This window comes from Engystomops pustulosus, chromosome 5 (assembly GCF_040894005.1).
Source record: "Engystomops pustulosus chromosome 5, aEngPut4.maternal, whole genome shotgun sequence".
Lineage (NCBI taxonomy): Eukaryota > Metazoa > Chordata > Amphibia > Anura > Leptodactylidae > Engystomops > Engystomops pustulosus.
The window spans coordinates 57,795,099-57,812,045 of NC_092415.1; the positions used below are offsets into that span (position 1 = coordinate 57,795,099).

Genomic DNA, 16,947 nt, shown 5'->3' on the forward strand with positions numbered 1-16,947 from the left:
TGGCAACATGGTCTTACTATAGGTCATCAATATATGATCAGCAGGAGGTTTCATTACCAAAACCCAAAAACGAGCACATCACAACTTGTATGGGAACAGACGTGTACTGTAGCTTTGTCCCATTGAATTATCTAGGGCTGAGCTTACACAACCTCCCTGGCTACTAGTTTCTAAACTGCGGCCATTGAAAATGACCAACTGGTAGGGGGTGATACTTGGTCCATGGCCTATGACGGCTCCTACATACAAGGCATGTATTGCAACTGACGCAGGATAAAACACGTAAATCAATGTGAACAGCAGTAAGAGATTGCAATTAATCCAGAAAAGACTATGTACACACAAAACAAGCAGAAAGTGATAAAGGGCTGAGAATCCTTCCACACACGTGGCCCGGAAAATGAGAGATGCAAATTACGACCGCACGTCCGATGCAGATCGTACAATTTGCGCCACACAATCTCGCGCAGATGCGTAACCGATACCGCCGCCCCAGTGCATGGAAACAGCAGCAGGGCAGGAAGGACGGGGTAGGGGCGCTCGTGGCGGCGATGTTTGGCGCTGAATACACGCCCCTTTCAGCACTGATTGGCTCCCGTCCCTCTGACTGGGAAGGGGCGTGTACACAGGCGGGACGGGAAGGGGAGGGCCCCGCGCGGGTCATCAGCAGGAGCCAAGCAGCGACCGGCACAGGGAGCGGCTTCCTGCACAGCATCGCCGAGTGCGAGACCGCGGAAAGATGGCAGCTCGCATGTCCCTCACCCTGCTCAGCGTCTACGCGCTCACCCTCCTACATGCACCCGGCCCGGTAAGTGCCCTGTGGTATAGCGCGGGAATACGAGCACTGCCATGGTATGCGGCGCAGGGCTGGGATCAGCTGAGCACCTGCACTGAACATACTGAGTGATAGGCGGGGAATGTGACTGTGCGGGCTCTGCTGTGTTACCACAGTAACTTCTACCTGGGTTATACATTGTTGCCAAGTATATTGTATGTGTTTGACCTCTGCTGCGTTACCGGCTCTAGTGTGTACACATTGTGTGCTCTGCTGTGTTACCGGCTCTAGTGTGTACACATTGTGGCCTCTGCTGTGTTACCGGCTCTAGTGTGTACACATTGTGGCCTCTGCCGCGTTACTGGCTCTAGTGTGTACACATTGTGTGCTCTGCCGTGTTACTGGCTCTAGTGTGTACACATTGTGGCCTCTGCCGCGTCACCGGCTCTAGTGTGTACACATTGTGGCCTCTGCTGTGTTACCGGCTCTAGTGTGTACACATTGTGGCCTCTGCCGCGTTACTGGCTCTAGTGTGTACACATTGTGTGCTCTGCTGTGTTACTGGCTCTAGTGTGTACACATTGTGTGCTCTGCCGTGTTACTGGCTCTAGTGTGTACACATTGTGTGCTCTGCTGTGTTACTGGCTCTAGTGTGTACACATTGTGTGCTCTGCTGTGTTACTGGCTCTAGTGTGTACACATTGTGTGCTCTGCTGTGTTACCGGCTCTAGTGTGTACACATTGTGTGCTCTGCTGTGTTACCGGCTCTAGTGTGTACACATTGTGGCCTCTGCTGCGTTACCGGCTCTAGTGTGTACACATTGTGTGCTCTGCTGTGTTACTGGCTCTAGTGTGTACACATTGTGTGCTCTGCTGTGTTACTGGCTCTAGTGTGTACACATTGTGTGCTCTGCTGTGTTACCGGCTCTAGTGTGTACACATTGTGTGCTCTGCTGTGTTACTGGCTCTAGTGTGTACACATTGTGGCCTCTGCTGTGTTACTGGCTCTAGTGTGTACACATTGTGTGCTCTGCTGTGTTACTGGCTCTAGTGTGTACACATTGTGTGCTCTGCTGTGTTACCGGCTCTAGTGTGTACACATTGTGTGCTCTGCTGTGTTACCGGCTCTAGTGTGTACACATTGTGGCCTCTGCTGCGTTACCGGCTCTAGTGTGTACACATTGTGTGCTCTGCTGTGTTACCGGCTCTAGTGTGTACACATTGTGTGCTCTGCTGTGTTACTGGCTCTAGTGTGTACACATTGTGTGCTCTGCTGTGTTACCGGCTCTAGTGTGTACACATTGTGTGCCCTGCTGTGTTACTGGCTCTAGTGTGTACACATTGTGTGCTCTGCTGCGTTACCGGCTCTAGTGTGTACACATTGTGTGCTCTGCTGTGTTACCGGCTCTAGTGTGTACACATTGTGTGCTCTGCTGCGTTACCGGCTCTAGTGTGTACACATTGTGGCCTCTGCTGCGTTACCGGCTCTAGTGTGTACACATTGTGGCCTCTGCTGCGTTACCGGCTCTAGTGTGTACACATTGTGGCCTCTGATGCGTTACCGGCTCTAGTGTGTACACATTGTGGCCTCTGCTGTGTTACCGGCTCTAGTGTGTACACATTGTGGCCTCTGCTGCGTTACCGGCTCTAGTGTGTACACATTGTGGCCTCTGCTGCGTTACCGGCTCTAGTGTGTACACATTGTGTGCTCTGCTGCGTTACCGGCTCTAGTGTGTACACATTGTGTGCTCTGCTGCGCTACGGCTGTAGGGTGCGCGCTTGGGCTCTAACGTGGTACGGGCTGTAGGGTGCGCGCTTGGGCTCTAACGTGGTACGGGCTGTAGGGTGCGCGCTTGGGCTCTAACGTGGTACGGGCTGTAGGGTGCGCGCTTGGGCTCTAACGTGGTACGGGCTGTAGGGTGCGCGCTTGGGCTCTAACGTGGTACGGGCTGTAGGGTGCGCGCTTGGGCTCTAACGTGGTACGGGCTGTAGGGTGCGCGCTTGGGCTCTAACGTGGTACGGGCTGTAGGGTGCGCGCTTGGGCTCTAACGTGGTACGGGCTGTAGGGTGCGCGCTTGGGCTCTAACGTGGTACGGGCTGTAGGGTGCGCGCTTGGGCTCTAACGTGGTACGGGCTGTAGGGTGCGCGCTTGGGCTCTAACGTGGTACGGGCTGTAGGGTGCGCGCTTGGGCTCTAACGTGGTACGGGCTGTAGGGTGCGCGCTTGGGCTCTAACGTGGTACGGGCTGTAGGGTGCGCGCTTGGGCTCTAACGTGGTACGGGCTGTAGGGTGCGCGCTTGGGCTCTAACGTGGTACGGGCTGTAGGGTGCGCGCTTGGGCTCTAACGTGGTACGGGCTGTAGGGTGCGCGCTTGGGCTCTAACGTGGTACGGGCTGTAGGGTGCGCGCTTGGGCTCTAACGTGGTACGGGCTGTAGGGTGCGCGCTTGGGCTCTAACGTGGTACGGGCTGTAGGGTGCGCGCTTGGGCTCTAACGTGGTACGGGCTGTAGGGTGCGCGCTTGGGCTCTAACGTGGTACGGGCTGTAGGGTGCGCGCTTGGGCTCTAACGTGGTACGGGCTGTAGGGTGCGCGCTTGGGCTCTAACGATTTTGGTAGTAGTAGTACGTTAGAGTTCTCCTGTGTTACTGAGTAACATACACATTTGGGCTGGGCTATGTTACTGAGGATAGTGTGTACATTTGGACTCAGTACAAAAAGTTATGGTCTTTTCTACCTACATCAGCCGCTCCTTTACATATAAATCCTGCATTTTTTATACTTGTTATGTAAGGGGGCACTCCTGCTCTTATCATTACCCTCACAATGTGATCACAGGTGTCTGATGCATCACCAAGGCCCCAAGGACTGTGTTAAGCATTTGCTGATTATGCCATGCTGGCAGATGGTAATGCACCTGAAACATTATTAAAGGGATTGAACCATTTCTGCCTTAAAAGCGCATCAGTCTTTCATCCAGGTGGTAGATGTCCTTTAAAGAGAACCCGTCATGCAAAATAACCCCCCTAAACTAAATATATTTTCATAAACTGCCATTAGAGAGCATTGCCTCTATCCCTTCATTGTCCCTCTACATGCCTGTAACCCTAAGCAATGAGGTCCTAAAGCTGTATGCAAATGACCTGTGAAATGTCCAATGAAGCATTAGCATATTCAAGCTGTCCACTCTATTCATGAGTGGGAGGCACAGCCACACCCCCAGTGCATGACTGACAGCCTGTGTAATGATGTGAGGCTGTATAATGATGTGCTTCCTGGTGCTGGTGGCCACGCCCCCTGCAGCCTGTGTGTGCATGTGTGTGTGTGTGTTTAGGAGAGATACAGCAGCTCCAGGCAGCCATGTTACAGCAGAACATGTCAGATTCATGTGTAGCTGATGTCTGTGTCTCTCACCTGTATATTAGGAGGATGCAGCATGTCAGCAGATGCAGGACACACACTAGCTATGCTTTACTATACATTACACACAGACATGAGCAGGGGGAGGAGAGGGGAGGGGTAACAGGAGTGACATCACTGCCTCTGACCATGTGACCAGCCTCATGTACATGATAAAAAATAGATGATTTTACAATGAATAATGTATGAAATAACTAGATAAAGGCTGGGATGGGATCCTTGTGAGCTGCTCCAACAGGTAGTAGTGACAGGACAAGTGACACAGACCTGATGACAGGTGTCCTTTAAAGGGGTTGTCTGGAATTATTCCTACCTATAATGTGCAGTACCTCCCTTCTCCATTGGTCAGCAATGGCATGAGTGCTGCAGTCTTTCATTGGCCAGACAGTGAATGGTGGCACTTCATCAGACCGGAGGAGAAAGGTTCACCGGCTCGCGGGACTACTTGAATATGTGCACTGCTCCTCTGATCTTTGCGGATTGATAGTTGATATTTATTCCTGGACAACCAGTTTAAGCTCGCAGTGCACATGCAATATGTCAGACTACTTTGACCGGGCTAAACAGCTTTCTGAGACAAGTTTGACAAAGCCAAAAGATGGTGCAAAACATAGATGCGTTGGATGCTTGAGGTATCTGTTTTATACTATTTAGGCCTGGTTTTGGCTTAGATACAGTATCAGATCAGTATCTGGTCAGTATGTGTGTATATATGCTGTACATTTGTATATGGTACAGTATGTGTGTATATGTGCTATTTTATTTGCTATATATGTGCACATTTAGTTTTTAAATGTGTGTTGGTGAATAACTGTATGTGTATGTATCAATTTGTTATATATACATATATATATATATTATATAATATATGTGTGTGTAAGAATACAAATATGTATATTAAGTGGGAAGGGGGGGGGGCTCTTATAGGGAACCTGTCATTGGCCTAATAAACCTCTAGCAATATGTTGTCAAGCAGCTGAGTAGCTTCAAGATTTGTTTCTTGCATGGACTGGTGTGGCGGTATCATCCAGAAAATCAACTTTGACATTGGTTTTATGATGTCAAGGAGGCGATGAGTTTAACAGTGTCACACTTTCCTTGCCTTAGAATGTCCCCTTTACTGTATTTATGGTCCTGTGTTCAGGGGCGTCATTGATCATATCTCCTCAACTTCTTTGAATGATGTCAACTACATGGGAGGGGTATTAACTGAGGGTTGGTGTTAAATTCTCTGCCTCCCTGATTATATGCATCTAACTTGCACCTCACTTCTAAGTAGAATTTCTGGATGATGTCACCAAGCTGGGCCATGAAAGAAACATGACCTAGAAACTGTTCAGCTGCTTGAGAACATACTGGCAGTGGTTTAATAGGTCAGTTTCTGATGACAGGTTCCCTTTAAGCTTGCTATGGGGCCCTGCCTCTCCTAGTTACACCACTGAACGGGTGCAGTTAAAAACTGTGCAATAAATTCTAGATGCGCTCGAGCACTTTACACTATACTGAAGAAAAAACAGATGACACGAGGTGTGTATGTACCGTATTTTCCGGACTATAAGGCGCACTTAAAAGCATTGGATTTCCGTGGAAATCCAAAGTGCGCCTTATAGTCCGGTGCGCCCTATGTATGGCGCTGGGCACAGGGCAGCGGACCATACTTACATAGGTCCCCGCTACGGGAGACCGGAGACAGCAGATCTCCAGCGGGAGATCTGCTGTCTCCGGTCTCCGGTAGCGGGGACCTATGTAAGTATGGTCCGCTGCCCTCCTCCACCTCCCCCTCACCTTCCCCGCGTTCCCCGTCGCGTCTCGGCGTCGCGTCCCGTCGCCGCGTCACGTCGGGTCTCCGCCACGCCCCCGGACCCCGCGCCTTATAGTCCGATGCGCCTTATATATGTAATTATTACATATATAAGGCGCATCGGACTAATGCGCCTTATAGTCCGGTGCGCCTTATAGGGCAAAAAATACGGTAGTAAATCTGTGGACCCCAGACCTAGACACAGGAAGGAAACATATACTCGTAACATCTGCACACATTGTCCTGCTGCTGCCTCAGTAGTAGTGTCTCTCCTTGTCATAAATACGTAGGGGAAAGGGTTTTTTGTTTCAATAAACCTCCGTTGTACTGACCGCAGTCCCTCATCTGAGGACCCTAATCTTATGCGTATAAAGTATCTTTGCTTTTACCTCTCCCGCAGATGTTGGAGAAAGAGTGTGAAGTTTTTTTTTTTTTTTTGCCCACTCAGTCATTCCTGCAGATGAGCAGCTACTTCCAAAGTCTTTTTGGCAGTGGATAATTTGTGCCCAGTGACATTCACATGCTTGCTCTGCCAAGTGCGCACATACATGCTGGAGCTGGCAGGGTAGTTGCAGTGTGACAATATAACACTTTGGTAAGACCTTGCTGGATATATTAATAAAACTATAGAATATATAGAAAGGATATAATCCTGTGTGTCTATGGGGAATTAGTGTGAGGACTCGGGGGTTTGGAGACTGTAATGAATGCACGTAACGCAGCTGACTGTCATGTGCCCGCAGTCACTGCTGACTACTAAAGATCTGCGACTCAATGGGAACAGTGTTTGTGCCTGGTCACTGCTGTCTCAGCCAGGGCATGGGGGTGTATGAGCCATCCTTTAACCAGTTATGTACCAGGATGAAATGGGATACTTATAATATAGTGTTTTGACATGTATGTGTTGTATTTCCTGCTTGTGGCTTTAAAATGCTGACTAAATCTGCAATATGTGAAAAGGCCTTGCCCGCACAGCTGTATTCACAGTTCAGCTGACCATTCATCATACATGTTGTAGCAGTCCATGCTGGCATCTTGTCTGCTGGGATTGCCATTTTATTTAGTATTTTGATTAATAAAGTCCAACTGCTGTATAGTATTTTGATCTACAGAAATATGTAATAACCTGTTATACTAATGTACACAATGTAACAGCCTTTGAAGCTTACTGGCTCATTAGCATTATTTTAATAGCTGATCTTAGGAGGACGGAGGCAAAGGATAACAAATCTAAGAACATTACCGTCACAGTGCCTGCATCTATGAGTTAGTGCCCCTGGCTTGATTTTGATTTACTTTAGAAGGCGAAAAGATGTTGTGATTCGGCCGGCCACAGCATTTAAAGGGAATCTGTCACCAGGGACCTCATTTTCACTAAAGACAGATTGTAAAAGCCCATCACACCTGCAGTGCAAATCTGCCCCTCTGCCTTTTCTAAGCATTTACATTACAATATAATTGTGTGTTATAACTTACCTTGCATCCTGACAAAATCCTGTGTTAATCACAGGGGCTGGGATTTGGTTTGGATGCATTTCAAAAAACAACATGTTACTTGTCTGAGCTGCAGGCTGCCTCCATCTTTGTGCTCCTGTACAGCTTGTCCCTTCTCCACTGATGTCACTCTGACCAGGCTGTGACCTCAGAGGTGGAGCTGTACAGGAGCACAAAGGTGGGGGCTAAGATCTGAGGAGTGAGTAACACAGAGAAGGCACATGTTGTTTTTTGAAATGCATCCAAAGCCCAGCCCCTGGGACTACCCCAGGATTTTGTCAGGGTGCAAGGCAAGTTATTACACACAATTATACTGTAATGCAAATGCTTAGAAAAGGCAGAGAGGCAGATGTGCACTGCAGGTGTAATAAGCTTCTGCAACCGGTCTTTAGTGAAAATGAGGGCCCTCGTGACAGGTTCCCTTTAAGGAATTGTGACAATAATTCACAGCAAATTTATTATTTAACGACAGTATCATGTTAACAGTATGTGAACATGTCACTTAATAATAATTTTGCTGTAAATTATCACAGTTCCTTAATATGATGCATCACAGCTGCATTAACATCCTTAAAGGGGTTATCCGGGTTTTAAAAACTGGTGAGGGCCAGGCTGGGGAGGGCTATTTAAAAATAATAAACATCCACTTACCTCCTCCGGCTCCGCTGATGTCCCGCGCCGCCGTCCCTTCGATCCGTGCCCCTGTTTGTTTACAGGGGCACGGAAGCCGCGCACAGGGAGCTTCCGGTCCGCGATGTGGCCGGGTCCTCCCATCCGTCCCTATCTCCCAGCGTTGTAAGCGCTGGGAGATGGTGCGCATGGGAGCTTCCGGCCGCCCGGAAGCTCCCTGTGCGCCCTTGTTATGAAACCGGCGCACAGAAAAGACCGGCCACGGCGCGGGACACCGGCAGCACCGGAGGAGGTATGTACATGTTTATTATGTTTAAATTGCCCGCCCCAGCACTGCCCTCAGTATTTTTTAAAACATGGATAACCCCTATAATGAAGGGTTATCCTTGGTTTCTATATTTGTGCAGCCTGTATATACATCCCACTGTGGAGCACATAACTTATGTCCTATGATTTAAGGTTAGAAAAGTAGAAACCAAAGTTTCCAAGGCTTTAAATGTGATTGCTGTGTATAATATTTCCCTTTAGGTTTTCAGGATAAAAGGAATAACATAATATTTTTGCCTTCAGCTGCTGCAGACCTTATGATGTGGGATGACGTACAGTACAAGGGCATGTCACCGCTACAACAACTAATCATGACCGACTTATACAGTGACCTCAGCAATTTGTCATTGCCTTGTGTGTGTATAGAGGTCACCTCTGAGGCAAGTGACTACAATAGTGACCTGGCCTTGAACATCTCGTCTTTGACGGCAGCCAACTGGAAAATAGTGGCTAGTGCCGGACTTAGTAGACCCTCCAGCATAGTGTTAAACCAACATGTACAAAACCCCTGCAAAGCGGTAGCAGTCAAAGGCCGCCATTGCATTTCTCATAAAAAAAAAAATTCAGCTTTTTCGTATAATTTAACTTTGTCCCATTTCTCCCTGAAATTAATGAAAAATTTCATATAAAGGTGATGTATCCCTAGAACCGATTGGACAATGGGAAAGAGTTCTTATAGGGTGAAATAAACCTTAATAAAGTAAGCAGCTCCTAGTGCTTGAACAAACGCCGCAGTTTTAGAAGGATAGCCGGTAACGCTATCTAACATTGTGCGGGGTACAATGTAATCGTCGGACCGCTCGAAAAGCTGTCCAAAGTATTCATGAGGGGGCGGGGTTAGGGGCGGTGACTGCCACATGACGCGCGACAGTCACCACTGGCCTATGGAGCGAGCGGGGCGGACCAGGGAAGAGGCAGCGTCTCAGACCACCACCTCATGAATACATCGGACCGCTTTGTAAGCAGTCAGACGATTACATTGTACCCCGCTGCAGTGTTAGATAGCGTTACCGGAGGTTTCTGGTAACGCTATCCTTCTAACACTGCGCCGTTTGTTCAAGCACTAGGAGCTGCTTACTTTAGTAAGCAGATCCTAGTGCCCAATTTATAGGTGACAGGTCCTCTTTAAATTCAATTTGTGTCCTTTTAATATAGCAATAACAAAATTCCAGTTTCCCTTCTTAAACACTGACAAGAGGGGACACTTTATACCCTATTGAAGTTCTGAGTGTTGGGTAAACCTATTACAGTAAAAAGTGTTTCTTAAATAAGTATTTTTTTTAAATAAAGTATTAAGAAACAACCTTTTTTATTGTCTGAATATTTCCAGGTTGTTATACTTGGCTCAAAATTCCATACTTTTACTCGTACACACCCATGAATGTTTGGTATTTCGGTATAAGACATCAAGCACACACTTGATAGTACTATGGGTCTGAACCAACACAATGGATCTGTAGCAATAACATTTAACATACTGTGGATTCTTAACCTTCTGCAGAAATAACTTTCCACAGTTTTATTTTTTGCTCTACCAATATGCAGTTAATATGCACAGGCTGTCTTCCCCCTGACCTTAGTGTACATCCAAATGTGACTGTACAGGAAGTCCCTGGGTTACGTACAACATAAGTTCTTTAGGTTTGTTTTTAACATAATAGCATATGGGGAAATAGAGTAATAAATGTGCTAAAACGTAACATGTACGTCCATTTATGAGTATACACTCCACAGGCTGGAGGTCAGGGATACCATTCAGGACCACTTACTCTATATGCTCCCAAATACTCCCGCCCTTACAAGGGCAGTCCACAGCTATCCCTGTTGGACCTAAGCATTCCTAAGGGAATTTGGCGTATACAGGGGGCATGCTTAGGTCCAACAGGGATAGCTGTTTTTGGGAGCATATAGAGTAAGTGGTCCTGAATGGTATCCCTGACCTCCAGCCTGTGGGTGTATTAGCGTCTGAATCAGGGTATGAGTGTATACTCATAAATGGACGTTTTGATTTTATGCATCATCTTGGAGTACCTACTTCTGCACTAAGGTAACACTGTTACATGTATTACCTACGGCATCATGCACATGACACTTTAGTGCGGTTTTTTATTTGTTGTGCAACCTGGGACTAAAGTAATGCATCTAGAGAGCTTTGCCAGACATCACAGTGGGCATAGGGGTCCGTTTGTAACTGGGGGTTAGGGGTTGGTGAGGAACTGCTGTACTACTTTGTGTCTCATCCGTGATACAGATTCTGACTTCATTCGTGAATGGCTAATGAAGTTCCTACGCAGTCTGGATCCAAGAATGTGCTGCTTTACAGTGTGTGTGTGTGGTACAGAATCTGCAGTTTTTCATACAGAACTGAAAACGGTGTGAAGTATGAAGTTTTGTATTTATAGTTATTTGTGTTATTAGCACCAGAGCTCTAAAAAATAATTTTATTTTTCTATGTTGTAGTTGGATCTGCTGTATCAGCTTCTGTTTGTATACTACAGCAGTTAACTCAGGGGGGGACGGGCTGTTCTAAATGCAGTCAAAAGATCTCGCAAATACCCGTCCAACTACTATCCTGGAATATAAATACAAATTTTAAGATTTTGATTCCAGTAATACACACAAAGGTATCATATACAGATCTCCAGGGCCCATGCTTAACACTGTCTGCAGCGTTGTGTGGTCAAAATACAACTGTAAAGTTGGTGAATATTGGGGAGAAAGTAGACAATCGCTTCAAAATAACCAGATTCTTCTTTTTCCAAGTAGTTGTGTTGAAACTAGTCATTGATAAGATGAAAACCTATAGTTTTGCACAGGAAACGTGTAAGCTCTGATAATAGTAGAGCAGTTAGACATGCTTTGTGAAGCGCTGTGTAATCTGTAAGCGCTATATAAATAAAGAATTATTACTACCATCTTGGTATAATAGTATCTTGGTACCAATAACAGTATAACTCAATTTGCCTGTACTCTAATTCAAACACCAGTCCCCCCCCCTCCCCTTCCGTTGGTCCGCTGAGGAGAAAAGAAAATTCTGCTCTCTCTAATTCCATATGGCCCGAATTCTTTCCCATAGTTTTTAATCAAAAGTGAGAGGTTATACCATGCCTCCAATGTGGGGGGGGGGGGGGGTTTGATCCCCAGTTGCGCACCAAACAAACACCAGCCAGATTCATAAATCTAAGAATCAATCTACCATGTTTTCTTTCTATGTCTTGACTATCTATTAGTCCTAGTATGGCAGTTTGAAGAGACATATTTAACTTAATCTCCAAGATTACTACTTATTATTAGATATACAGTATTTTTGAAGCTGGTTGTGCTTGATGTGCTATAAATGGGCCTCCCCTTTTTATTTAGGTTACTGTTATTCTTTGGGTTAAGTGGTTACCTCTGACAGTTAAGAAGCAGCAATAACATGCTATTACTAGGTACCCCCTGTACCTGGAAATATAAAAGCCTGACGTACACATCGCTATGTGTACATACAGATCTTTTCACTGTATTCAAGCAGTGACAGAAGAGCCATTCTTTGTGTATCTTTTGGATGTCACAGACCGAGCTCACAGCGGTCCAATGTATTCATGTGAGGGGCGGTCCGAGGCGCTGCTTCTCCCCCAGACCGCCCCTCCCACGCCATAGGTCGGCTGTGACTGTCAGGCTTCGTGCGGCAGTCACCGCCTCCTTGTACCACTCCCTCATTAATATGCCGGCCTGCTCTCAGCTTGGTCCTGCGCTCTGAAGCTATGGCGCTGCAGTGTCTGCTAGCTTTATCGGAGGTTTCCGTTAAAGCTAGCAGTGTAACACTGCTAAAAATGAGGTTATTTATAGGGTGAAAGGTCCTCTTTAACTCCACAATATCCTCTTATAAGGCAACCCAGGGAGTGCCCCATCCCACTTTCTAGGCTACTGATCCCCCAGTTAGGAATCGCACACACCAAACATATTGCCAGGGTTCAGGGGTGAGTCAGAATCATAGGAACGTAATCCCTGCATTGTGTAAATTGAGAAAAAAAAATTATTTGCTTGTTGTACAAATTTATTTAATGTATCTTGAACTAAGACAAGTTACAGTCGTTGGAGCAGATTTACCAGTGTCTAATGCTGAATAGTAAATCTACCATACTTAATGAATAGCAATTCTAATTTTAATGCTGCAGACCCTTTTTTTTGTTTCCGTTTTTTACTCTCTTGCTACCAAAATCTATAATTTTTTTTTCTTTCAATATACAGATATTTATTTACAGAGGGCTTACCTACGGGACAGATTGTACTTCCTCCTGTCATTATTTAACGTTCCATGCAATGTACTAGGAAGCAGGAAACTAATTCCAAATTGCGCCATTTTCTTATGGGATTAGCTTTTGCACCTTTCACTGTGCAGTCCAAATGACACATCCTCTTTTGGTCCGGTAATCACTAAGATCACCAAATGTATAAAGCATCTATGTTAAATTATCTCCTAATAACTTTGAAAAAGTTCTTTCTGGGAAACATAAAAAGAATTCACTGTAATATGCAATAATAAATACTGAAGTTTTATTTTAGCGGTGTTTTGCTCTAAGTAGATTGAGATATATATATCAATCTCTATATATCTCTATATATCTATATATCTCTATATATCTATATATATCTATATATATATATATATATATATATATATATATATATATATATATATACCCAATTAGACTAGAAATCGGCCAATATGCTTTCAGCAGACACGCTCGGTTTTGCCAAGTGTGCCAGTGCTTTTTGTAGTAAGAGGAGAGTAAGTATTTGCTGACTCTATTGCATCTATTGGCATATGAAGACAAATGCCTGCTGATCATGTCCTACACACTAATTTAGCTAACCTGTGTAAAGCGTATGGTTACCTTACATTACTAGGCCCAACCAGTCCTTCCGGTGTGAAGGGAACCAGTTGGGCCACATGTGTAGTCATCCCAATTTGGAGATTTTCCATGTACTGTTGTATATGTTGCTGATATATTTGTTTTCCTATTTCTGTGGTTATCCTCCAAGTCCTTCAGTTTCCTCTCATATACTTTGGTATATGGACCTCCTATGGCACTGGCATACATTCCGTTAAAAACAATACAAGAAACTACTGGAGGTATCTTTACTTGGCTGTGTAAGAGGTTAAATGATAACCTGGGTCTCTGAATTTGTGGAGCCGAGCAAAAATGAGACTAGTGAAAACCACAAGGGTTACACGGAGCTGTGCGCTCTTCTGACTGTCATGTCTACAGGGTTACTTTGCTTTTAAATGGCCTCTTTATTCTAAGATTCTAGAATTTTTCTTTCTAGAAAATGGGCCTATAAACTGAGTGTGTGAGCTTGTGTTAAGGTATTGTTACCATAGAGGAGGCACAGCTTTTCACCAAATTGAAAATTGTGATTAAAAAATTAAATGTGGTCTAAATTTTCACCATAGGTAGCTACGGTATATGATCAAATTATGGTATAAGAGAAATTCCTTATTTATTCCTGTATTAGACATTTATTATGTCTTTTAATTGTTGAATGTGCATCATTATTTCACCCCCAGTAACTTTGTAGTAATTTATTATTTTTATTCTTTCTATTATACAAAATTGGTATTTCTTGTTTTACTAAAAGGACATTTACCACCAGGATCAAGGATTGTAAATCAAGCACACTGACATGAAGGTGTGTGCCCCCTCTAGCAGGATCTGCTCTTTTTTAAAGAGGACCTCTCACCCAATTTATCGGCACTAGGAGCTGCTTACTAAAGTATGCAGCTCCTAGTTCTCGATCAAACGCCTTGCAAAGCTGTCCGATGTATTCATGTCCCCGCCCCGCTCGCTCCATAGGCCGGCAGTGACTGCCGCGCGCTAGGCGGCAGTCACTGCCCCTAGCCACGCCCCAACCCCGCCCCCTCATGAATACGTGGGACAGCTTTGCGAGCAGTCCGACAATTACACTGTACCCCGCCACAGTGTTAGGAGGTTTCCGGTAACGCTATCACTCTAACACTGCAGCGTTTGATCGAGCACTAGGAGCTGCTTACTTTAGTAAGCAGCTCCTAGTGCCGATAAATTGGGTGACTCGTCCTCTTTAAGCTGCTTATGCCCTTGTTTTTAAGATGTTAATAATTATGCAAATTAGTCCGTAGGGTTCCAGGTTCTATTAACTTCTTAGGGGCCTGGAGCCCCTCAGGCTAATTTGCCTCATTTTAAGAGCCTTTTTTTGTAAAAACCAGAGCATAAAAAGCTAAAATAAAAGGGGGCACACACCTGCATGTAAGTGTGCTTGGTTTACCTTTAAGCTTCTTATGCCCTATAAGAAGCTAAAAGAAGAGCAGATCCTGACAGAGGGGTACACACCAGTATGTCAGTCTGTTTTGTTTACAATCCTTCATCCTGGTGGTAGATGTCCTTTAAGGATAAAGAAACCTCACTGTTTATGTCTGAATGTTTACATGTCGGTTTGTTAAACCTTGGAAGACCTTATAGTTGTGGATTGTATGGGGTCAATAGTACACTTAAGTTATCAGACATGGCCTGATGGCTTCGCTAGATAAAGGTGCATGTCTACAGGGAATGTTGTTGTCATCCCTTGCCTGTGGTATATTCTTGCATTATGGTTGGATTTAGGTTTGAGGGCTGTCTTATAGGGTATATTCCCATCTCCACAAGATCATGTTCCATAACCATCTACAATATAAAGCAATACACTTATAGAAGCTATTAACCAAACTCTTGGTTTAACCTGACTTTCCTATACACATATACGCTGGGCCCAACTTCCTTACCCCTTGCACCTAAACAAAGGGTTGGGCATTCCAACATATGGCATTTCAACATTTCGTCCTTCTTCCCAATAGCATCTGCTGTTGTAGAAACCAAATATACCTATGAGAGTAGAAGCTGATCCGGTTTTGTATGAGACAAAATAAGTTACTTTTATATAATATGTTGTAACAAATGTTTCTGTATTGTAGGTATCCTCCCAACATTGTGTCTGGTATGGAGAATGTGAAGAATCGCCAGAAGGCAAGAGGTACAACTGTGAATACCTTGGACCCCCAATACCTCTACCCGAGGAGGGACATGAACTATTTCAGGTATCTGTCAAATCCTATGAACACGTTTCATTGGTGTGTCAGGGGTCGTGGGGTGGCATATTTTTTAATCTCAATTCCAACACTTTGGGGGGCATGTATCACTCCTATTGCTTTTTTGTGAGACTTTTTAGGTGCAGAACCAAGCAGCGTACCAAAGTGATTTATCTTTGTGGCCCAGATGTTTGTTAAACTTGTCAGACTTTTGGGCTCTGAAATTGTCGCATTCTTGCACCTAATAATTCCCAAAACAGAGCATGCTAGAGCCAGACATACCTTTGGAAGATACAATTTGGGACTAAAATAGAAAGTTGCAAAAGTAAGAATAAAGGTAACTCATCACATGTATCACAAAGGGGAAAAATTTAAGGTACATTGCAATGATTGAGTAGGTTAACTTCAGGAAACGTGGTAGCCGAAAAACTATAATAGATGTGCCCCTGTGTGTCTATTCAATTGTTTTATGTCTATGTTGATGTGTATCAAATGGAATGTCTGACATTTTGGTTGATTTCTGGTTGATTTATATATGTATTATATCCATTGAAGTCAAGTGCAACTGTTCTGTGGCTTTTGCTAGCAGTTAATGCATATATATATATCACCATGCTCTGTCGGGATCAACCAATCAAAAGAGCTCATTATTCTCCAACATTTTACATTTTTTTAGCATATAGATTTGGGAGAGAAAAAACTTTTTTGTTTCCATACATCTGCAATGTGTTCTTTACACATATTGTTCTTTACACACTATTCGGCACTAATGTCTTCGGATAAGTTAGGAGATGTACGGAACATCTGCAATGTGTTCTTTACTGTGTTCTTTCAATGTGTTCTTCCTTTAAATGATCCTGTGTTCATTGTTTTCATTGTGTTCTTCACTGTGTTTCGTTAAGTAAATGCTCGATCTCGAGCCGGCGAGATACTCACCCGAGCAACGAGCCGTTTTGAGTATGCTAATACTTGAACGAGCATCAAGCTCGGACGAGTATAGTCGCTCATCTCTAGACAGTTTCAGTTTATAGCATTGATTGATTAATAACTTGAAGTGGTTTTATTTTTCAGCAACTTTGCCCCTCGTTATACTATGGAAACGTGAGCTTGTGCTGTGATGTACAGCAACTCAACACCTTGAACAACAACCTTCAGCTTCCTTTACAGTTCTTATCCAGGTAAGTAGAGATATAATCGACTAAGTTGGCACTAACTGCCCATGTTCACTAGAATTTACTGTTCATCAAGTATTTGCTTTCACTTCCATATTCTGCTGTTTATTGTTCTTTATTTGGCCGTTAGTGTAGAATTGTTTACTTCTGTTTTTTGAAAATTTCCTTTTTTGGTATAATGTTAACATTTATGTGAAGTGATATTTTTGACTAATATTTAGCAAAGGATTTATTTCAAAAGGGAGTT

At 44.5% G+C, this 16,947-nt stretch overlaps 1 protein-coding gene across 2 annotated transcripts in view; it reads left to right on the forward strand.

Annotated features, from left to right (window-relative positions):
- The first annotated feature begins 601 nt into the window (after positions 1 to 601).
- Positions 602 to 16,947, forward strand: part of NPC1 (NPC intracellular cholesterol transporter 1) — a 36,792-nt gene continuing 20,446 nt past the window's right edge. The window contains exons 1-3 of one of the 2 annotated variants that reach the window (XM_072152067.1): positions 602 to 808; positions 15,415 to 15,537; positions 16,600 to 16,706. In XM_072152067.1, the coding sequence (XP_072008168.1) occupies positions 740 to 808; positions 15,415 to 15,537; positions 16,600 to 16,706 (299 nt within the window). In that variant the 5' untranslated portion in view covers positions 602 to 739. Of the gene's footprint in view, positions 809 to 15,414; positions 15,538 to 16,599; positions 16,707 to 16,947 lie in introns of those variants that run through there. The other variant, XM_072152068.1, reaches the window with a different exon arrangement.